At 41.5% G+C, this 22,671-nt stretch overlaps 2 protein-coding genes and 2 non-coding genes across 4 annotated transcripts in view; 1 reads left to right on the plus strand and 3 right to left on the minus strand.

Moving 5' to 3' along the window:
- Positions 1 to 73, minus strand: trnaf-gaa. The gene has a single exon. It is a non-coding gene; the product is annotated as a tRNA-Phe (tRNA).
- LOC124877908 lies at positions 46 to 6,341 on the plus strand. The gene is made up of 4 exons (XM_047381542.1): positions 46 to 371; positions 871 to 1,537; positions 4,338 to 4,359; positions 5,267 to 6,341. Exons 2-4 carry the CDS (start codon positions 877 to 879, stop codon positions 5,937 to 5,939), a joined length of 1,356 nt encoding a protein of 451 aa, XP_047237498.1. The 5' UTR covers positions 46 to 371; positions 871 to 876; the 3' UTR covers positions 5,940 to 6,341.
- On the minus strand, positions 4,131 to 4,204 carry trnai-aau. The gene has a single exon. It is a non-coding gene; the product is annotated as a tRNA-Ile (tRNA).
- The window catches only part of ttc37 (tetratricopeptide repeat domain 37), a 21,927-nt gene continuing 5,455 nt past the window's right edge, over positions 6,200 to 22,671 (minus strand). Inside the window, exons 12-41 of the mRNA XM_047381029.1 lie at positions 22,572 to 22,658; positions 21,924 to 22,027; positions 21,722 to 21,848; positions 21,377 to 21,556; positions 21,110 to 21,234; positions 20,765 to 21,015; positions 20,574 to 20,676; positions 20,282 to 20,464; positions 19,698 to 19,848; positions 19,541 to 19,619; positions 19,254 to 19,315; positions 19,116 to 19,172; positions 18,950 to 19,018; positions 17,529 to 17,603; positions 17,175 to 17,316; positions 16,972 to 17,065; positions 16,800 to 16,877; positions 16,578 to 16,702; positions 16,368 to 16,491; positions 15,748 to 15,972; positions 15,479 to 15,551; positions 15,287 to 15,340; positions 14,986 to 15,097; positions 14,595 to 14,723; positions 14,388 to 14,512; positions 14,093 to 14,257; positions 11,523 to 11,675; positions 10,257 to 10,387; positions 6,677 to 6,806; positions 6,200 to 6,565 (exon numbers count right to left, since the gene is read on the minus strand). Coding sequence (XP_047236985.1) covers positions 6,485 to 6,565; positions 6,677 to 6,806; positions 10,257 to 10,387; positions 11,523 to 11,675; positions 14,093 to 14,257; positions 14,388 to 14,512; positions 14,595 to 14,723; positions 14,986 to 15,097; positions 15,287 to 15,340; positions 15,479 to 15,551; positions 15,748 to 15,972; positions 16,368 to 16,491; positions 16,578 to 16,702; positions 16,800 to 16,877; positions 16,972 to 17,065; positions 17,175 to 17,316; positions 17,529 to 17,603; positions 18,950 to 19,018; positions 19,116 to 19,172; positions 19,254 to 19,315; positions 19,541 to 19,619; positions 19,698 to 19,848; positions 20,282 to 20,464; positions 20,574 to 20,676; positions 20,765 to 21,015; positions 21,110 to 21,234; positions 21,377 to 21,556; positions 21,722 to 21,848; positions 21,924 to 22,027; positions 22,572 to 22,658 — 3,594 coding nt within the window. The 3' untranslated portion in view covers positions 6,200 to 6,484. The remainder of the gene's footprint in view (positions 6,566 to 6,676; positions 6,807 to 10,256; positions 10,388 to 11,522; positions 11,676 to 14,092; positions 14,258 to 14,387; positions 14,513 to 14,594; positions 14,724 to 14,985; positions 15,098 to 15,286; positions 15,341 to 15,478; positions 15,552 to 15,747; positions 15,973 to 16,367; positions 16,492 to 16,577; positions 16,703 to 16,799; positions 16,878 to 16,971; positions 17,066 to 17,174; positions 17,317 to 17,528; positions 17,604 to 18,949; positions 19,019 to 19,115; positions 19,173 to 19,253; positions 19,316 to 19,540; positions 19,620 to 19,697; positions 19,849 to 20,281; positions 20,465 to 20,573; positions 20,677 to 20,764; positions 21,016 to 21,109; positions 21,235 to 21,376; positions 21,557 to 21,721; positions 21,849 to 21,923; positions 22,028 to 22,571; positions 22,659 to 22,671) is intronic.

Genomic DNA, 22,671 nt, shown 5'->3' on the forward strand with positions numbered 1-22,671 from the left:
TGCCGAAACCCGGGATCGAACCAGGGACCTTTAGATCTTCAGTCTAACGCTCTCCCAACTGAGCTATTTCGGCTTCGCGCGCTGAGTCAGCTGACCAGCTCACAGACAGCCGTAACCTATCTCATATATATTCTGCGTCTTGTGGATAAATATTGCCAGACGTCAAGACCAAAACGACATTTCTCTGAAATATTCCTTTTTTTTTTGTCTACAAGCATTCGGCACACATATAACGTTTCTATTATTATACCCACCTCCTCTGAGTCAGCAGCTAAATAGTCTTTCCGGGTAATATAATCTGTTCGGTTAAATCGAAACTAACAGAACAAAAAGTAGGTCTTGGATTTACAGACTGCGGTTTATCACGAGCGGTAAGTTTACTTTTTAAAAACAACCCATTACCCAAAGTTGTTTTTTATATTAAAGGAGAGGGTCAATCCTTAATCAGCAAATCTTTTAATGCGATAGTGTCAAGGCTATTTAAGGGACTGAGATTGTCTTAAACGTTGCGGAATTTCATTGTATTTTCTAGCAATAAACATAATTCATGTTATATTGCATTTTGCGGGGCCCACGAAGGTAAGAGCAGTAGTAACTAATGAGACAGTACGTGGTTAATGTTTACTGCCTGGAACAGTTTTTGTAATTTAGCATGTTTTTTGCAAACAGGCTTCTAAAAGTAAAACCGGTTTAACATTCCAATGATATGAGCAAGCAACACAGTACAAAGATAAGGGAATCTTATTTATAGCAGGATATCTATTTAGACTGCGTCAACCCAGCAAAAAATGCAAGTTGATAAGAATACTCACATTAAACCAGATTGAATAATCTTGACTGTACTGTCAAATTACTCATTGGTTTAAACAGGTGAGGATGTCAGTTCAGTTCTCCGGCTGGGAGGTGGTGGACGATGGTGCCTGTTTTCCTGGTGTGTTGTTGGCACCGGCGCAGAAGCCTCAAAACAAGGGCGTCTACACTATGTTTCACGGGACCAGCGTTGCCAGTGCACGGGCCATCATCGCTGGTGGATTTCAGCAGTCGTCTGGTGGTATGCTGGGAAAGGGTGTGTACATGAGCAGGGACGTGAAGAAGGCAGCTAACTATCCTCTTAAAAGTAACCCTAATGACCGTGTGATTCTGGAGCTGCGAGTTCGTGTAGGACGTGTCAAGCGTATTGACGCGGACAACCACCCTTTGCAGTTCATCTGGAGCACAAAAGGCTACAACACCGCCTGGGTACCCCCCAACTGTGGCATGAAATCTGTGCCCAGTGGCCTAGAGGAAGACTGTGTGTTTGACCCTAAAAGGGTAAAGGTTGTAGGCATTGCAAAAGCACCAACCACTGCAATAGAAAAGGAGCTTCAGCAGCTTCTCACTAAAGTATCTAAACAAGACAAAGGAGGAACTGGTAAAGGTAAAGATGTGTGCCCCCTGTGCAAGAGGAAGACCCAACAAGGAGCTCCTCACATTAAGCAGCAGTGCTGGAAGTGTGGTCAAAACATCTGCATCCTCACATCCAAGCACTTTTGTCAAAGCAAACCTTGACAGAAGCTGTGGGAGGAATGAAAACATAAGAGTCGAATGATGACACTAAAAGCAATCTGGATGATTATCATTATTATGAGAATTCTGTTGATCTTACTAAAAAGCAGTAGTCTGATTTTTGTTGTTATCAGTGCTCCACAGTTCATTAGGGTTTTATTATACATGTAGAGAGAGAGATTCAGCTAGTCTCTGGACCCCTATCTGATTTCATTTGAATAAAAAAGAAAAGAATGAAACATTAAATAATAAAACATATTTGAAAAAATCCTCTAGTTGATGACTTTAACTTAGAGGATGAAAGTATGCTCTGCACGATCGTCTTCCTCTCCCTTTGGCTGCTGCCCTCAGAGGATTACCTGCCTCTATTTCGCCTATCATTTGCCTCTTCAACTGAAGAATCTCCCCTTTAAGTCTTTCTCATTTCCTCCTTCCCTAGAGCTACATCTCCAACATCCTCTTTCCAATGTATTCACATCTCTTTTCAGAAAATGTCCAAACCAACTTAACATTGCCTCTCTTACTATCTCCAAACCGCCCAACCTTAGCTGTTCCTCTGATCTGCGCCTTTCTAATCTGGTCCATTCTGGTCACTCCTAATGAAAAGCTCAGCTCATCTTCAACTCTGCCACCTCCAAGTTCAGCCTCATACCTTTTAGACAATGCCACTATCTCCAAACCATAAATCATCACAGGTCTCACTACTGTCTTATAGACTTTCCCTTTCAGTCTTGGAGCTTTCCTTCGGTCACACATCACTCCTGACACTTGTCTCCACCCTGCCTGTACTGTCTTCTTCACCTCAATTTTACACTGTCCAATGTTTTTGATGGTTGGTCCATAGGTATTTAGACTCAGCCACTTTGGCTACTTCTGCTGCTCCTGGCTTCACCTTTGGATGTGCCTCACACTCATTCAAACACATGTATTCTGTTTTGCTTCTGCTGATCTTCACTCCTCCTCTCTCTAACCTCAATCCCTCTATGTTCTGCCTCACGTTCTCCCTACTTTCATACCAGAAAAATAAAAGCAAAGAGGATGTGTTCTTTAGACTACTGGTTTATTGAAATTAAATGACAGAAAAGAGTTGTTCTTGATTCTTTTGACCAAATCATCTTTATGACCAGATTATTATAAAACCTAAACATTTTTTTTTAAATATATTTCTCCTGAAGATTGAATCAATTGACGTACAGGTTTCCTCTGCTGACCTAAGATAAAATAATTCACGACTAGGATTTTGGCTTTTATTTGGTCATGATTAAGAAAACCACAAAGCGACGAAAAGAGCAGCAACTATAAAAACAGGGAGAAAAAAATCATTGATGTATAACAAAAAGGTGACAAAGAAACACAAGGACAGGAACTAAAGCATTATAATAAAAAATGGGATTTAAAATCAAAATGCATAGCAAAGGACTTAAAATAAATAGGCTTAAAATAGTAACCATACAGGGCCTTGCAAATGTTTACAACCCCTGAAACCTTTTCACATTTTGCAACCACAAACGTTCATGTACTTTACACCGAGACAAGCCAACATAGGGATGTGCATCACTGTGAAGTAAAAAAGTATGCATTGTTTTCTCTTTTATTTTTTGTATAAAAAAAGTTCCATGAAGTATGGTCTGCATATATTGTATATTTAGCTCTTTTTAATTTAAAATCCCTAAATAAAATCCCATGTGATCAGTTGCCTTCAAAATTCAATTAAATTAGAAAATACTTTATTAATCCCAAAGGGAAATTAAATGTTGTTGTAGCTCATATTAGAAGTCCCTTAAATAGTAAATAGTCCAGCCATGTACAAATTAATCCTGGTATAAATCTGTAGGTTCTGTGAAGGCCTCAGAGGTTTCTTAGAGAACACAAGCGAACAAACAGTCTCACGCAGACCAAGGAACGCAGCAGACAGGTCGGGCATAAAGTTTTGGACTTGTTAAAGCACGGAAAAGGGAGGTGCTCAAAGATGATGGGAAGCTTGTGTAAGTCAGTCCTGAAAGAACCTGTTAAAGGCAACAAAGGACATCAATCTGACATCAACCAAAAACATACAACAAGAGCTATCATGAATGCTTTAGATCAAACATATTTATGTCACTGTCTAGGTTTGTACAGGGGGTCTGCAACCTTTTCAACTCAAAGAGCCATTTTTGCCCTCAGTCTAGCTGAATAAAACTTGATTTGAGTTCCATGACCTTTTGAAAAAGACAACTTATCATTTTTGATATAAGAAATTTGTTGTCATTTAAAAAAAACACAATTTGTATTATTATCTATTATTTCTATTTTTTGGTTTCAAAATAAAGAAATAAAAAAAGTATGTATCTGGGAAAATATGTTCTTGTAGTAGAGTACCTTGTGAAGGTGAATAAACTGTCCGAAGATCTTCCACATTGTACACACAGTTTAAAATTTACACAAATATGGCAGAAAATAAATTTAGCTAAACTACTGTGAAGATGCAACAGTGAATTTAGTATCAAATAAACGTAGAAGAACCGTTTCTGTTAAATTTTGATAAATGAATAAATTCCAATCACCAAAAGGCAAAAAGTTATTTTTGATATAATTAAATAAAGAAATGGCCCGTACGGGGATCGAACCCGCGACCTTGGCGTTATTAGCACCACGCTCTAACCAACTGAGCTAACCGGCCACGGAGAGCTGGTCTCCGAAGTTGTAAATATCAACACGTGAACGCGCCCTGTTGAAGACTTGAAACTTTGAATGTGACATAATTACACTAGACATTTGCAGAACAGAAAGTGAATGGTATCGTACTTTTACAGAGCCGGCGACTCCTCAAAGACGGTAAGCTTTAAACTTAGACTTAAAAAAATAAAATACAACATGCCAGCCAAATTTATTTGGACAGATAATATGTAGACTGATAAATACAACAGCAGTAGTACTTTGTAGAGTGTAACAATCAAATGTAGCTAATGCTGAGTTAGTCATTTCGCTGGTTAGATTAGCTGTTTGCAAGTTGGCTTTACTGACTTATTAATAGCCGTTTATGTTCACTTATCGCTTCAGATTTTCCTTTACGTTTTGTCGAGGTAAAATAATTCTGCCTCTAATAACACACGACCTCAACCTCACCCAGTCCGGATGTCGTGAGAAAGAACAGAGAGAGCAGGAAATTAAAAGTAGTTTTATGTTGGATCTTTGAAATCTGAAACACTGCAGTCGTTTATTGAAAAACATAGCAATCACTTTATTAATCCATTGGGATAAATTAAAGTTAAACGGTTTTTCTGAATGGTATTAAATATAGCAATGAGATTGTAGCCTCGTCATACCGATCAGGCATATCATTATGACCAGGTGGCTAATAGTGTGTTGATTCCATCTTTTGCTGATAAGACGGCCCTGACCAGTCGAAGCCTGGACCCCTCTAGAGCCCTGAATGTGTTCAGTAGTGTCTAACTACAAGAAGTGAACATTAGATATTCTGGGTTGTTAGCTGGACCACTATGGATCTGTCAACCTAGTCTACTTTGTACTGATGCTGATTTTGATTCGGACTTTTTGAGGTTGAGTCAACACCTAAATCTCCTTGTTTTTTTCTTCAAACTGGTGATATGAAGATTTTATGTCATTCCTAAATTTCCCATCTTAAAACAGTTAGTCAACATTCATCCTTTCATGATTGTGTTTATTCCCTTCACAGTTACTGGTATTATCAGGACCTGAGTATCACCCCGTATTGAAGTAGGATGTCGCTGCAGTTCTTTGGGTGGGAGGTGGCCTATGATGATGACTCTCCTCGTCTGGAGCTGGTGACTTCCCAGGAGCCAAAAGACCGGGGCGTCTACACCATGTACCACGGCACCTCTGTTCCCAATGCACGTCTCATCATTGCCAATGGCTTTCAGCAGTCAACAAAGGGCATGTTGGGGAAGGGCGTGTATGTAAGTCGTAACAGGAAGAAAGCAGAACGCTATCCTCTACACAACAACCCTTCAGATCGTGTGGTGCTCAAGTTGCACGTGCGTGTTGGCCGTGTCAAACGCATAGACAAGGACAACCATCCGATGCAGTACAACTGGAGCCAGCAAGGCTATGACACTGCTTGGGTACCCCCCAACTGTGGCATGAAATCTGTGCCCAGTGGCCTAGAGGAAGACTGTGTGTTTGACCCTAAAACAATAAAGGTCGTGGACATCGCTAAGGCTCCGGACGCAGAACTGGAACAACTTAAACAACTTCTAGCCAACTGTCCCAAAAACCCCAGTGTTGGAGTTGGCAGCGGGGCTGCTGCGGCTGATTGTTTACTGTGCAACAGGAAGCAACAGCCGTATTCTCCACATGTCCAGCAAACGTGCTGGGGATGTGGGCAAAACATTTGCACACTCATGACCAAACATGTCTGTTCTGTGAGGGTTTAAGAGGAACTATACTGCTGGGCCAAATTAAATTAAACAAGTCCTGGGGAAAGAAAAGAATGAAGTGTGTGGTTATACTTTGGAGAGAGCTCTCCTGACAGTTTCTTCCGTCTTCCACAAAGAACTGAAATACATTGTTGAAGTCATTAGTTTGAGCAAAACTTTACTTTATGATGATTTTACTGTAGTATTTTAATATTTTTCAAATAGTTTAACATTATCATGTGTTAGTGTCATGTTGAATCAATACAAAACAATTTCTATGATGATTAAATGTCTTTATTTTCTGCTGAACATGGTCATGATTGCATGGTGTTTAGAAATATGTAATGATTAAAAAGAACTGATTTCATATTCAAAATGCAGAGAAAAATAAAATGAAATAAAATAAGGTTAATAAAACAACAGTTTTGATATGAGATTTATGATGCCTCACATTCACATCTTTTTAACCTTTGGCAGCAAATGCAGAAAAGCTGATGCCTTGCTTGTGGAGAAACCTGCCTAGCTGTTAATGCCATTACATCCAAATGATGCAGATGCAACATTTAGGATGAGGAAGACGTTAGCGCTGTGTAAAACTCCAACAGCCTTTGATTTCCGTTCATTTTAGCATGTTGCAAAAGAACCTGCACAGAGAAGAGAGAACGTGCTTACTATCAAAGCTCTGAGAAACAATCAGTTCAAAAGTAAGAACCTGCTGTGGTGCCACTGTATGGGCAAGGTGGTTGTTTACTCACGTTGACGAGTTCCTGGTCATTTTTGGCATGCAAGTGTCGGAGGAGATACCAACTTGCCACCTGCATCACCGTCACTGGGAAGTCATCAGGTGAAACATAAACGAGTCTCTCCAGCAAACGCCTCGTTTCCCTGCAAAGGACAGAACCCCAACATGGGGACAGGTGTAACGGTGGTCTTCTCCGATAAATGTGTGTGTTTCTGTGGACCATTTTCCAAGACATTTAGCCATGTCATGACAGGCCCGGGTGATTCTCACCCCTTGACCCTTTCTACATTTTGTCACATTACAACCAGTGTATTCTATTGGACTTTTATTTGACATTTAGTATCATGAGAGATTTCTTCTGTACTTGCATTTTCATTACCTAAATGTTTCTGATCATCTAACAACAATACCAAGATAACCAGAAAAACTACAAAAAGTTTTTTTGAAATAATTTCATCTATTAAAGAAAAAAGCTACTCAAACCAACTGGCCATGCGTGAAAAAGTAATTGCCCCCTACACCTAATAACTGGTTGTTCCACTCATTTTGACAACAACTGCCATCAATCGTTGTCACTCCCAAAACCTTCATTTTGTGTTTTCTTAGTTGCTCTGAAGTGGACTTGCTGGTCTGCCTTAGATTACTGTTCTGCTATATAACACAAGTGGATTTAAGCTTAAGGCCACAACCTGATGGCCATTTTTTTCCTTCAAGATACAATAAAGCTAAAGTTATCTTTCCATCAGTTATCGAAAGTCATTCAGCTCCTGAAGCAGAGAAGCAGCCTGAGACTATCACACTACTGTCATCATATATTGCTGTCTGTATGATGAAAATGCTGTGTTAGGTTTTACAATCATAACGGGACACACACCTTACAAAAACTTCCAGTTTTTCTCACCAGTTCACATAAACTTTTCTCGTACTCGTCGTCTTCCGCTTTATCCGGGACCGGGTCGCGGGAGCAGACACCCAGATGTCCCTCTCCCCAGACACCTCCTGCAGCTCCTCCGAGGGGAGCCCACGGTGTTCCTAGGCCAGGCGAGAGACATAGTCCCTCCAGCTTGTCCTGGGCCGTCCCCTGGGCCTCCTCCCAGTGGGACATGCCTGGAACACCTCTCGAGGAAGGCGTCCAGGAGGCATCCGGTATAGATGCCCGAGCCACCTCAACTGGCTCCTCTCGATGTGGAGGTCATTACCCAAAGTTCATGGCCATAGGCGAGGGTAGGTACGTAGACGGACTGGTAAATTGAGAGGTTCGATTTTCGGCTCAGCTCTCTCTTCACCACAACGGACCGGCACTGTGACGCTGTTACTGCGGCAGCCGCACCGATCCGTCTGTCGATCGCCCGCTCCATTCTTCTCCCACTCGTGAACAAGACCCCGAGATACTTGAACTCCTCCACTTGAGGCAGGAACTCCCCTCCAATCTGAAGAGGACGTACCACCCTTTTCCGGTCGAGAACCATGGCCTCGCTGTCGGAGTCCAACATGCACCGGGAACAGGTCTGACTTAGTGCCGGCAATGCGGACCAAACTCCTGCTCCGCTTGTACAGAGACCGGATGGCCCCTAATAAAGGGCCCTTCTCATCCACCCCCGAAGCCCTGCCACCGTGGAGATTTTTAACCACCTCGGTGACTTCAGCCTGTGTGATGAAAGAGTCCAACCCTGAGTCCCCAGCCTCTGCTCCCAACAGGGAATGCGTGATGGCAGGATTGAGGAGATCCTCAAAGTACTCCTTCCACCGCCTGATAATGGCCCCAGTGGAGGTCAGGAGCTCCCCACCCACACTGTTAACAGTGTTGGCAAAGCTCTGCTTCCCCCTTCTGAGGCGCCGGACGGTTTGCCAGAATTGCTTTGAGGCCAACCGGTAGTCCTTCTCCATGGCCTCACCGAACTCCTCCCGTTCCTAGCAGACCCTCACTATGCGCTTGGGCCTGCCAAGTCTGTCCGGCTTTCTCCTCCGCCAGCGGATCCAACTTACCACCAGGTGGTGATCAGTGGACAGCTCAGCCCCTCTCTTCACCCGAGTGTCCAAAACATGCGGCCGAAGGTCTGACGACACCACAACAAAGTCGATCACTGTAGACCGAAACGACAGTCAGAGACCTGTGCCCAACCCGAAAGCGCAGGGATGCGACCCTCTCATCCACTGGGGTAAATCCCAACACGAGACGGCTGAGCAGGTGGGCAACAAGCAAACCCACCCCAGCCCACTGCCTTTCCCTACGGACCACTCCAGAGTAGAAGAGAGTCCTGCCCCTCTCAAGGAGATGGGTTCCAGAGGTTAGCCTGACTATATCTAGTCGATATCTCTCGACCTCCCGCACAAGCTCAGGCTCCTTCCCCCCCAGCGAGGTGACATTCCACGTCCCTAGAGCCAGCCTAAGTATCCGGAGATCGGGCCGCCGAGGTCTCCACCTTCATCCGCCGCCCAATCCTCTTTGCACCAGTCCCTCATGGTTCCCCCTGTAGGTGGTGGGCCCACTGGCGGATGGCCTTACGTCTCTCGTTCGGGTTTGGCCCAGCCAGGTCCTGGCAGCCTTTGTGTACTTTGTGAAACTGGTCTTTGTGTACTTTTTGGTCAGTAGTGGTCTTCGCCTTGGAACTATCGGATAGATGCCATTTTTGCACACTCATTGTCTTATTGTTAAATCACAAACTCTGACCTTAACTGAGGCAAGTTAGGTCTGCAGAACTTTAGGTGTTATTTGGGGTTATTTTGTGACCTCCTGGATGAATTGCTGATGCTCTCAAGAAGTAATTCTGGTAGGCTGGCCACCCCTGGGAAGTACCACGCAGCTCTAATTGCAGCAAAAGGTGGTTCCACAAAGTATTGACTCAGGGAGGCTGAATACTTTTGCACAATGCCCTTTTCCATTTTTTATTGGTGAAAAAAAAAGAAAAAAGAAGTCATGTATGACTTTCGTTCCACTTCATAACTGTATACCACTTTGTGTTGGTCTTTCACATAAAATTCCAATAAAATATATTTATGTTTGAGGTTGTAATGTGATGATATGTGGAAAAGTTCAAGGGGTATGAATACTTTTATAAGCCACTGTACTTTTCTTACATAGGGCCTAGTTGGTTTGGATAGTTTTTTTCTCCCTAATAAATAAAATAATCATTTAAAAACTGGATTTTCTTTACTCAGCTCATCTCTGTCTGATGTTCAGATTTGAGTGACAATCTGAAATATTTAAATGTGACAAAAAAGCCCCACCAAAATGTTTTTTTCAGTCTGAGAAAGCACTAAATGCTGTGAGAAAAGGTGGTGATGTGACGTCAGTCTTGCCAACAAGACTTTCATCGACTCTTCAGGTCCATGATAACTGTAACCACCAACCCTGAGACAATTTAGAGGTAGCTATAGAACATTTTGATGTCAAGGTGGAAAAGGTTTTTCTTAATTGCTAACCAACATACTGACAAGACGTAGTCACATAAATTTTAAACTATAGAAATAATATAAGTCGATCCATCACTTGAGATGATAAATTACACATGAATATGTGACAAAAACTCGCTTCATAAAGCAGTCCAAGCAGTTCCTGTTTTAGTGGAAACTACAAAGGGAGAAGCACTGACCTTGCAGCCATCTTGGTTACATACTGGAGCAAGGCCTGGAAGAGGAGGGCCAGGGGAGAGGAGCCCAGCTTCAAAACCTCTGTAGTGGCTTCCATCACAAGATCCTTCCAGTCATTTCCAGGGACTCCAGCCTTAAATAAACCACATGTTTTCCCCACATCAAAAGGCTGTTTTCTATTCATAACAATGTTTATGTTATTACATTTAACATATTCACAGTAAGAGCTGTGTCTGCAAAGACGGATAATATTGGATTGAAATTAAGATTTTATCATTGTCAGGAAAAAAGGCTTTATCTCAAATTTATGTATATTTTTAGTGCATCTTTTTTTGTTTATTCATGACACACTGATGAGTGATGGTGGGATGGAACGGGAGAAGGACAGGCGGATTGGAGTTTCAGCTGCAGTAATATGGACACAGTTCCGGTCTATTGTGGGGAAGCAGGGCCAAAAAGCAAAGCTCTCAATTTACTGGTCGGTCTAGGTTCCGACCTTCACCTATGGTCATGAGATATGGATCGTGACTGATAGAATGAAATCAAAGGTACAAGTGGGAGCTTCCTCCGGATGGTAGCAGGAATCAGCCTTAGACATAGGGTGAGGAGCGCCGTCCAGATGGAGCTCAAATTAGAGCCGTTGCTTCTCTGCATCGAAAGGAGTCAGTTGAAGTGGTTCGGACATCTGATCACGATACACCCTGGGTGCCTCCCTTCAGTGGTTTACCGGGCATGTGCCACTGGGAGAAGATCCCAGGGAAGACCCAGAACTTACTAGAGGGACTATAAATTCTGCCATGGCCTGGGAATGCCCAGGGATCCCACAGAATGAACTGGAGGATGTTGCTGAGGAGAGGGACGTCCGGGGTTCCCTCCTGGAGCTGCTACCCCTGTGACCGGATCTCGGATAAGCAAAAGACAATGGATCAGTGGAAGCTTCATTTATGTTAAAGTGGGCACCTTCCTTTATCATTTGTAATACCAGCTGGTTTTAACTGCTAATCCTAAATTATATGCAATCCAGTTTTTGACCCCACTTCTCCCCACTTAAAAGAGGCAGAGAGGAGAATCACATCTGACTTCAGGAGTGACGATTCTATCACTAAACCGTTACCTTTAAAACATTGTACCATCTGTTACATTATAGACCACCCTAAACATTCTCATTAGTGGTCAATGTAGTTGTATGTTTTTCTTCTTTAGTTGTATCTAGAGACCCTAAAATTAGAAACATTTCTGATCTGGATCTGTGGTCACGCTAGACTTACCATACAGGGTCCAAGGGCCAGCAGAGCCAGTCGAAGCAGGCTGGCGACCTGGAAGCTGTGCGTACCCAGCTGGAGTGCAAGCTGCAGACTCTGTCTATAAGCCATTACAGCCTGCACCAGGAGGCCCTGGCTACGACACACCTCAGCCAGCCACTAAAGAGAAGGAGAGTAAATGTCTCTTGATTCAACAATGTGTAAACTCAATTTTTACAAATTAAAATGTGAAATCTGTCACTGAGACAAATTCTAACTTTATATTTATTCTGTTACGTCTACAATATCATGAGTGTGTTGCTGCTCGGTCTCCCTAGAGCTTCCAACTGGCAATAAGTGTAAACATATTGGCCCACACCAAGAGGCTCAAACTCCAGTCCTCACAGGTCGGTGTCCTGCAACTTTTAGAAACATCCTTGGTCTAATACATCTTTATCCCTGGTGCACATTAATCAAACTATTGAATCAACTCCTCAGCATGTCAATACGGTCTAAAGTTCTGCTAATGACCTGATTAATAAACGGAGTGTTAAAGCCTATTCACACTTCGAGTTGAAGGACACACACACAAAAAAAAAGAGTAAAGCCTTGGAAATATGAAAAAAATATTTCAAAACAATATAAATAAGATGTTACTTTTATCAAGAGACCACCTAAGAGCCAAAATGAGCTTCCTGTTTTTTTTTAGACATGTCTGAGTGGTGACTGGCCAATCAGAAACTTCAAAATCTGATGTTTTTCTGATGGGTGAATGAGTGAACCCTTTTGACCTTTTAACCTATGTCTGCTATGCAGAATGCTGGATTTACGTTGACAGCCTTCAGGAAAGACTCCGTGTTAAAGTAAAGATCTATATTCTCCATAGGGAATATATACAGAGACCACTGTTTTAGTGACGCTATAGCAAGCGTAAAAGTCAACTCTGTAATAATTTTGTGTCAGTTTTGTCTTAAAAGAAAAACCCCATTTAATAGTGTCTGCTCTTTGACACAGTGGCGTGATGTCATCTTCTTTTCCTCCAAATGAATAGATAACGAGACTACTCATAGTGGTGGGTTGTGATTAAAAAAAAGATCAAATTTGTAAATAAACTTGAATAATTGTATATTATCACAAAGCAATATTTGACACAATAATAATAATAATAGTAAAGTTTTCCAATTCAAAGGGCATTTATGTTGACGACTGAATCAATAAATAGTAATGTGTGTGAATCTAATACAGTTATGCATAGACTCGCTTAGTTGGGCTCTGACCTGGGGCTGAAACAATTAATCCTATTAATCGTGATGAATTTATTATTGAAATAATCGTCAAATAATTTAGTAATCAAATAATCAATAATAATAATATGCAGAATCTACATGCCGTTAGCTGAAATAACAACCCACTCAGAGCAGTAATTCAGCCAAAACTGTACAAAACATATAGACATTTGAGGTAAAAAAAAAAAACCTTTGTCTGTAAATATGCTTTCTCATACCACATATGCTCAATAAGTGGCAGTATTAGCTTCACTTGGTTCCCATTTAGTAAACGAAATCTCCCATTAAGCAGCTATCCAATTAATAATCAGTTCATTGAAAAAAACTGGGGCTGCACGGTGGCACAGTTGGTAGCACTGTTGCCTTGCAGCAAGAAGGTCCAGGGTTCGATTCCCGACCGGGGGTCTTTCTGCATGGAGTTTGCATGTTCTCCCCGTGCATGCATGGGTTCTCACTGGGTACTCTGGCTTCCTCCCACAGTCCAAAGACATACCTGTTAGGTTAATTGGTCACTGATCATCTGCACTGTTGTATTGCTCTTGCATCTTATACTGCTCTATATTTACTCTCACTCACTTAAAACTGTGCACATATATTTATATTATATTGTAGATATGTTTATACTGTTTAATTTGTATTGTATTGCACCGACTACGCCAAAACAAATTCCTTGTATGTCCAAAAACGTACTTGGCAATAAAGCTTTTCTGATTCTGATTCTAAATTGTCCTTAGGTGTATGAATGAGTGTGATGGTTGTTTGTGTGTTGCCCTGCGATGGACTGGCGACCTGTCCAGGGTGTACCCTGCCTCTCGCCCATAGACTGCTGGAGATAGGCACCAGCTACCCCGTGACCCACTATGGAATAAGCGGTAGAAAATGACTGACTGACTGACTGAAAAAAACTGTCAACAGATTAATCAATTAGCAAAATAACAGTTAGGTGCAGCCCTGCTTTGAACCCAGTCATCTGGGTTCAAAGCAGAGTCACAGGGAACTGAGAAAGGTGCAAAGAACTGGGGTATTTTTTAACACATGATTTTTCATCAAAAGTAACTTGTTAAAGTCCAAGCACTATTTCTTAGCCTGTACTTCAAAAAGAGAAACTGCAATAAGCAAAAATCGACATTTGCAGGTTAAAAACCAAAGAACAGAAATGGGCCACTAAATTTTTATTGGTGCATCGCTAGCTTTTACTCCATCTTTAATGTGAGACAAAAGAGTGCTTTGTTGCTGTGTTGAATTTGTACCATTAAAACACTAAAGTATGAAACTTAGGTTTAGTAGGTTTTGTAAAAGACAGTCACATACATGCCATGCTCCAAGGTTGGTAGGGTTCATCATTACAGCTTTGTTTAGCTGCTCCAGGACCTGCTCTGGAAGGACATTACTGCCACTAGTCAAGAGGAGGCGCTGACACTGAACCTGTGCCAGTGACAGCATCACTGCTGGGTGCTCGGGGGACACGTTGAGAACCTGGAATAAAGACATAAAATAAGGCAGACAATAAGAACCGTTGCAGTTTTGCTGCATCATGTACCATTTTTTTCACTGTGAAGCAAAGTTTTGGATGTGAATAATAAATAAAAGAGCATTTATATTCTACCTGCATGCAGAGGGACTCAGCCTGCTCCAGCTGTCCTTGTTGCATTAGACCAGCCACAGCCTGCTGCAATACCCAGCCTTCCAGAACCTGAGCTAGAGGGCGCTCTATCTCCTCCACGCTACGCACTAGAAAACAGAAATGGGTCAGCCTTGCAATTAATGTAGACATAAAACAAGCTGTGTAGTTAAAGGAGACCAATGAACACACCTTTCTCAGAAACCACAGACATTAGAGTGTGTTCCAGTGACCGTCTGTGAGGAGCAGAGCCAGAAAGATAACAGGAGGTGTTTTCAGTGTGACAGGCTGCCATTAATCCTGCCCATGTTGCCGGATCATCTAAAAAAAGAATAAACATTCCTTATATCAGAAATATCCACTTAAACTCACACAGCCACGTTCCTAGTCAGATGTTATGAGGGAAATTAAATGTGAATTTAAAATGTGTTAATATCTTTTGCTGATATGAAAAGAATATATCAAAACCCTTTATGAGCTTTAGTTTTCATTATTGTTTTCAATAGTAAAAGGTTTTGGTTTTAATTATGTAGTAATTAGGTTTATATTGAAGATAATTTAGAAGGCGTATGTGTTTGTGTACCAGGACACAGCAGAACAGCTTTCTGCATGGTCTTCAGTGCATTCCTGCGAGGAGCTTCTCCAGAATGTCTCCCACAAGCCACTTGGTTCACTCCACTGTACAACAACGCCCTCTGCAGGCACACAAACACAAGCACTTTGTCTTGAGAAAAACGTAAAACTGACATTAAAAAGGTGTTTTGGTCTGAACACACATTTAGAGAAGATAAGACAGAACAAAGTGATATAAACATGTGAGCTAACCAATAAAGAAACCAAATGCTGCATCAATTATAGAAGTAAATAAATTATCTGATTTTTACCTTCCCTTGAGTCATACTAAAGAGACAGGCAATGTGGCCAGCTACCGCGCCCCCCTGTAACACAAAGGACCCAAAATCAAACTCTGGACCATCTTGGATAATTACTGTAATTGCGGATGATACTCCTCGTTTACAAGAACGTCAACAGAAGGTTTTATTAGGTGTGTCCTGTCTGTGAATGAATAGGGTTACCTGCGCCTTTCTGGGGTAATATTGCGGTATCACTCTGGACAGAAAAGCCCAAAGGGATGGATTTCCAGGATTACTGAACCAACCAGAAAAAAACGAATAAAAAAAACAAAAAACTAATTAATATATAAAAAGTTGACCATAGCCCCTTTGCCCCCTGAAAGGTTAATGGTGCAGGAAAAATACTGCATCGAGGCATCCATTGGACCTTGCTTTAGTCATTTTTTCATTATTGTCTAAAGTAAAATAGGAAAGTAAAGTTGGCAGTGTACCTGTGAACAGCTCTGGAGGCCTCTCTTTGTACTGCACTGTAGTTGCCCTGAAGGGCCAGCAAGGAGCAAGTGAGCAGACATTGCTGCTCTACTAACCCACCTGAGGCAGAACCTTGCTTTAGCAGCTCAGTCAGAGCAGCAGCAGCTAGCGCAGCATCACTGTGCACCAATCCCAGCGCACACAAACAAAGCAGAGACTCTGAGATCGGCTCCTTTAACACTGAGCTGGATACACAGAGATAAGAGACCAGTTGGATATGACAGTAAAGATTAAACAGTTTGAAATAAACACGTGATTGTTCTTTGTGTTGCTCTTTTATAATTCCAACACCATGAGAGCAATTAGCAGGAATGACCCTATTTTGATACACATTTTTAAACACCTTTTGAACTGAATTACTAAAATAGACCAACTATATGGTGATATTTTAATTTATTGAGATGCATCTGATAAGGTAAAATGGACTAAGCTGAATCACATATTAAAAATCACCAGGGTTAAAAAGGGGTTCTGTATGAGCTGCCGTGATGATAAGCAACAATCTAAGGCGGCAACAAAAAGTACAAGCAAAAAACAAGACTGTCTTGACAAAAAAAAAAAAAATAGCTTTTGGACTCACCATTTGAAAAGCAGAGTCTTGGCTGAGTCTAGGTTGCCCTGTTGGTGCTGCAGCAAGGCCAGAGCAGTCAAGATATAAGCCTTCTCCTTCTCACTGGACGTCACAGCTAAGGCACGCTCATATGCTGCCACAGACACAGATATTCAGTCAGTTTGGCACATAAAAACAAAGACAAAATCGTTTCCATCCTTTCTACTGTTTACGTCATACCGCTAATGCTTTCAGGGAAGAGTCTCGCCCTCCAGTAGGCCAGAGCCAGCCCTACCAGGTCACTAAGATCCTGAAGTGGAGTGGACTTAAAAACTTGCACTGCTTCCTCCCATTGGCCTGAGTTGCTGCAAATGGAACATTGGATCATAGAAACAGTGAAGCTCAGGGAATATATATTGACAGATATCCCAAGTTACTTATATTAATATGCTAAATTTTTACCACAAAGCACGGGCATAGCTGCCAAGTGAAAAGACCAATATTTCTGAAGAGGACATGGACTGAAGAAGTTCAACAGCGCTGGAAGGAGGATAAGGATTGAGGCAGTATGTGTTACATTTTTATATAAAGAAATAATTTATCCTTTTTACCCATTTAGCAATGTAATTCACACCTTTGGTATGCCTGTAAGGCCTGCCTCTTCAGCTGTAGATGTTCATTAAGGTAACCCAGCATAATAAAGGCATCTGGGTCAGACTGGATTCTTTCTAAATGTATAAGAAATTTAACAAAACAAAATTAGTCTTAGGCCATAAGCCAGTAAAACTCAACAAATCTCTGACCTTTTGAACAACCCTACATTAATAAACAATGTACCTGTGTACTTGCAGAGTGCTACATGAGCAGCAGAGATGGCATTCATTTGCACAATGTTGTAGCGGTACAGTTCACTGTCTCTGTTACTCTTATCCAGAAGGGTGGAACAAACCCAGTAGGCATAACCTTTGACCCCTTCCATCTGAAGGAAGAACATATTACAAACATTTAAAAGACAAAGGACACAGACAGGGAACAGAGAGTGTGAATAAAAAGGAAAATGTTCCTATTCCTACTTAGAGAGGCAAAACGCTTAGAGCTGAAATGTGTGTGGAGTTAGAAAGATGACGCAAAAATTACTATCTAGCTAATGAGTGGGTTTCAGAATGGTGGAGGTTTTGAACTGTCACGCACATGTGTGCTGAGTTCTGTGGTGTGCCTGAAAAGATCCATAGTGTCGTAGCTTCCCACGCGTTCTGCGATGAGCGCCTGGTAGGATGACAGAAACAGTAAGCCATAATTAACATGAAACAACACAAAGAAGCAAAAAATGTCAAAGTCCCTTCCAAGGAAATGTACCAATTATGAAAAATAAAATTACGTCATTACACATCCATTAAAAATAGTCTTTCTATTCAAAACACTGTTCCTCCAGAACTATAGAAATAAGGCTGAGACACAAGCAACCCAACAGTGTTAATGACGGAGTGAAGATGGATGGCTGCAGCGAAGTCAGCTGCCAGACCTTTGAGGTGAATGCGAGTTTTGTTTGTGAGCATAAAGTTTCTCATGTAAGAATTTGTTTCCCCGCTGTGACTTTTACTTTTTATTTGCCCAGTATCGGTACAAATCATCTGCTGATGTCCAATGATATCTTGGCCCTAACCACTTCCTCCAAACGTTCCTAAAAGATGTTCACCCACAACAATTAGCTATAGCAGAGACTCATTTCTTTCTGGTATTCAGCCAAATGAAAGACTGACTGTATATCAGTATTACGGGATTCCTACAAATATTTCAGGAAACAATTCCGGACTTTTCCAGACTCCCCACAGTTCTCAGTCCTTTATGTTTATTTTAAATAAATTTATAAATCTATACATTTGGGCAGATTTTAAATATGGATCCTGGAAAGATAACAAGAAATAAAAAATGACAGGAGGACTCAAGAAAGAAATGACAGAAGGAAGAACAGATGAAAGCTAGGAGGGAACAACAGAAAGACGGGTACTTCATGAAGGACACAAATAAGGAATAACATTTTGGCAGTTATGTTACTATAGTCTAGGAAAGATTCACTAGTAAAAAATGGGTCTAATTATATGTAAAATGAGTGAGACTTTCAAAAAAAGGGAGGGCTGATGCACCAATCAGGTCAGAACCTAGCAAATATAACAACATCAACCTCAATACTTCTTGTATTACAAGTTGTCATTCAGCACTGTGGCAAACTCAGGGAAACTGGGCAAGCAACAAAGCGTTTTAAAACCCTCCATAGGCTTTTGGTGTTCTAGGCCTCCAACCTAATGATCTTAAAGAATATATCTACTGACTACCTCCTCCTTAGTGAATAAAGGAACATATAAATCTTAACCTTCTCAACTCAAGTTTGTGCTGCAAACATCACAACTTTGATCTTGAGCGACCACTGGGCTAACCATTAATGCCTCAATAAGCTGTTCCATTCTCGGGCAACTTTTGGCTGTTTTCTGTTGAGCTTTTAAACTCTTTCTCGGCTTTGGACATCGGAAAAAATATAATTATTGTTGGATACAAGCCCAAACACAACAGAAAAGGAAAACTTGCAACATATGCTATTTAAGTGTTGAAAGTACCTGTCCAATCCAGCAGTTGACGTACAGTGGCTCCAAAGACTGTGCAATTTTGAAGGCTTCATGTGCAAGCTATGGCAAGAAATGCAACACTTAGGTAAAAATATCAACCACCAATAATGAAAAAAACAACCAACATGTCAGCATGTAAAGAATTGACAGCACATACCTCCATATTGTCCTTTTTTAAATACAGCGTACCGAGGTTTGTCCACGCAACGACATTCTGTATGAAAACAACAAAGGTCACCTAAAAATCCCTGAATATGACTTGAACTCTTCAGTAATATAAATTTGCAGTACATACATTTGGCTCAACTTGTATGGACTTGATGAAGCAATGTTGAGCCAAAGCATAGCTCTCCAGACCTGATGTGGTAAAACAGAAATGTTAACTTTCTGACATATACCATGACATAAAATGTGGAAAAATATAAACCTTCCCTGTATTTTTAAAATGCTGTAACAATGAACTTGTAACATTTATTTTTAGAAGGTAAAAAGAGAATAAAGAATTGGAATCAGGAGTAAAAATGTAAAGCCATTTGCTTAGAAATTTGGGCAAAAGTATTCATCTGTTTTGCATATCGTTACCTTTGCCCATAGAAATCACTCCCAAGGCATTCCAGTAGCTATGGTTCCCACTCTCTATCTGGATAGCTTTTTTCAAGCACTGGTATAAAAAAAAGGACGTTAATGACTATCTGGTAATGAACAGTGCCTAACTGTTGTGTAGGAGTTCTTGAATTACCTCCTGTGCCTTCTTCAGGTTCAAAGAGGGGCCAGGTTGTTGTTCATCTGTGGGGCAAGGTATGATATTGGCCTGGTGGTAATAGTTTAACCCTAAGTCATACCAAAGGCTGGCAACCTCAGGCATTAACTTCAAAGCATGAGCGTAACACCTGGAAGATAAAATAGCTATCTTGATTTGATACTTTACAGCAAAATAAAGCATTTAAGTTATTACTTTTCACAAAGCCTTGCAAAAGTATTAATTTCTTTTAAACGGTTCCACATTTTATAACATTGCAAACCCAAACACCAACACAATATAGCACAGAACTGTGAGATTTAAGGAAAATCATACAAGGCTTTTCATTGTTTTACAATTGAAAAAGGGATAAGTGTAATGTATTTGTATTTGTCCTCATTTACTCCTAAATATTACCAAACTAAGTACCATTTTCTTTTCACTGTGCCGGTCTTTCACAAAACTCAGAAGTTAAAATACATTGAAAATGTGGCTCTAATGTGAAAAATCTTTACAAGGCGTTGTATTCAGTGTACAAATATATTTTTAGAGTAGTATAAGGCATAGATAAAATCTGGTAGCACCTTGCACCAGCTTTGAGTGTCTGAGCTTGGTTCAACATGCGATCCTTTATGGTGCAGTCGAATCCAGTCAATAAGGTTGGCACCACAACTCGAGCCCTGCTTGGCGAGACAACTCTAACGGCAGTACAAGCGTCTCCCAGCAGCTTCCACAAACAAGACAGGTCTGGTCGCAGCTGCACAGCTCTGAAGAGAACAGAAAAGACAGACAAGGTCACCTAGAGAGACGTGCGAGTAATGAAAAACCAATGGCTCAAATTAAAGTTTTGGAAGTAAAATATTTTCCAGTTGTTGCCTGAAGAGGTTGTGTATGGCTTCTTGAATGAGGTCAATGGCTCCTCCATCTCTGCAGTCTTCCATTAAACTCTTTGCCAAAGACAGCTGGCACTCCCCAAGACCTTACCAACAAATTAGATAAATCAACTTTAATGTCCAAATTGTCTGAAAGGTGTGACAATCAACATTCTCCGAAGCAAAAGGCTGTACCTTTAAGAGCAGGAACATAGTCCTGCTGTGTTGTGATTTGCAAATACTCATCCACTGCCTCTTTGAACTTTCCCAGAGTCTGTTTGATGGCAGCTGCCCGGTAGACGCTGTAGATGGAGCTGGGCTGAAGCTGATGTGCTTTGTCGAAGGCCTTCAGAGCTGCTGTGAAGCTCCGCCGGTTAAGGTACGCTTCGCCTAAACATTCCCAACAAACCCAGTCCTCAGGATCCGCCCTCAAAGCCGCCTGCAAACTTTAAAACATCAGAAACATTTTAGTCTGACAGTAAAACAAATTAATGTCCTAATCTCAAGTTCTGTATTTAATTTCACATTTGAAATTCTTACTCAGTTATGGCGGGTTGATGCTCTCCAACCTTCAGGTAGTACAGGCCTCGTCTCATCTGGGCCCACTTAGCTGAGCCTGGAGTGGCTTTCTCTATCACTGACTCAAGTGTTGCCAATGCACTATCCTGTGGGATTTGGTTACAATGAAAGGAGATAGACAAAGAAAAGACCAGGAAGAAGAAAGCATAGCGGGGTCAAAAGGAGAAAAACAAGACATTTTCATGTTCCATGCAAACAACACAAGTAACTTTCTGAAAAGATACTAACCATATCTCCCTGTCCCATACTGAGATCCACCCAAGCAGCTCCAGACTCAGCATCATCACTATTTAACTGAAAAGCCTTCCTGTAGCACCCCTGTGCACGAGCATTATCATTTGCCACCTCCCGGTAATAATGGCCCAGGTACCGAAATGCACATCCAAGATGCGGATCTAACTTTGCAGCCTGAAATGGACAAATTAAGCACAAAAGTAAAGGTCATTCAGCTTTTATCACAATAACACTGTGTGATCTGAAAGTCCTTCTATATAAATCTTGACACCATATAGACTTCTGAACTTATATAAGATCCACGTCATTTCATTCTCCAACCAAGGTAATCATACTGACCTTTAATAAGTATGTATGAGCTTTACTCCGGTCTTTACGGGTCTCTGAGCCCATATCCCAATAAAGTTTTCCAAGGAAGAAAAAATATTCCCCACTGTCTGGGGTCTGCTTTGTAGCCTGTAAAAAGCTAAACAGGAGAAATCTCAAGATAAATGACCAATTTTGTGCCAGCTGACTGGAAATTTGCCCTTTTTTTTTTTACCTCTGCTCTGCCAGCTGAAGCTGACCTTCAGCTAAATGTGCCAGTCCTCTCAGAGTCATTCCCTGCGACAGGTTTGGATTGGAACCTTCGAGCTCCGACAACAGCTTTTAGAAATAAATCATTTCATTAGTATAGCTCTCTGTTTGTCAGTCAGTCAGTCAGTCATTTTCTACCGCTTATTCCATAGTGGGTCGCGGGGGAGCTGGTGCCTATCTCCAGCAGTCTATGGGCAAAAGGCGGGGTACACCCTGGACAGGTCGCCAGTCCATTGCAGGGCAACACACAAACAACCATGCACACACTCATTCATACACCGAAGGGCAATTTAGAGTGACCAATTAACCTAACAGGCATGTCTTTGGACTGTGGGAGGAAGCCGGAGTACCCGGTGAGAACCCACACATGGGGAGAACATGCAAACTCCATGCAGAAAGACCCCAGGTCTTTCTGCATGGAATCGAACCCAGGACCTTCTTGCTGCAAGGCAACAGTGCTACCAACTGCGCCACCGTGCAGCCCAGCTCTCTGTTTGGTCTCAGCATAATCTGAAATATTTAGTTGATATTTATCTAATGAAATACTGCAAGTCTTATGGTCATGATGAGATAACATCCCAGTGATATAACTCAGGGGCAAAAAGTTTTCAACCTTGAGTGATTGATCAATCTGTCCTTTGTTGAGGTATGCACGTCCTTTCAGGGCCAACAGAACCGGATCTTTTTCAGCCTGTGTAATCTAAAAAGATACA

Source organism: Girardinichthys multiradiatus, chromosome 12 (genome assembly GCF_021462225.1).
Source record: "Girardinichthys multiradiatus isolate DD_20200921_A chromosome 12, DD_fGirMul_XY1, whole genome shotgun sequence".
Taxonomy (NCBI): Eukaryota; Metazoa; Chordata; class Actinopteri; order Cyprinodontiformes; family Goodeidae; genus Girardinichthys; species Girardinichthys multiradiatus.

What these genes read in the sequence shown, in the direction of transcription:
- LOC124877908 (XM_047381542.1), top strand. Translation starts at nt 877, where the DNA reads ATGTCAGTTCAGTTCTCCGGCTGGGAGGTGGTGGACGATGGTGCCTGT. An exon ending in ATCCAAGCACTTTTGTCAAA is followed by an intron (nt 1,538 to 4,337) that starts GCAAACCTTGAC and finishes GTACTTTTACAG; the next exon opens with AGCCGGCGACTCCTCAAAGA. An exon ending in CCGGCGACTCCTCAAAGACG is followed by an intron (nt 4,360 to 5,266) that starts GTAAGCTTTAAA and finishes GTATTGAAGTAG; the next exon opens with GATGTCGCTGCAGTTCTTTG.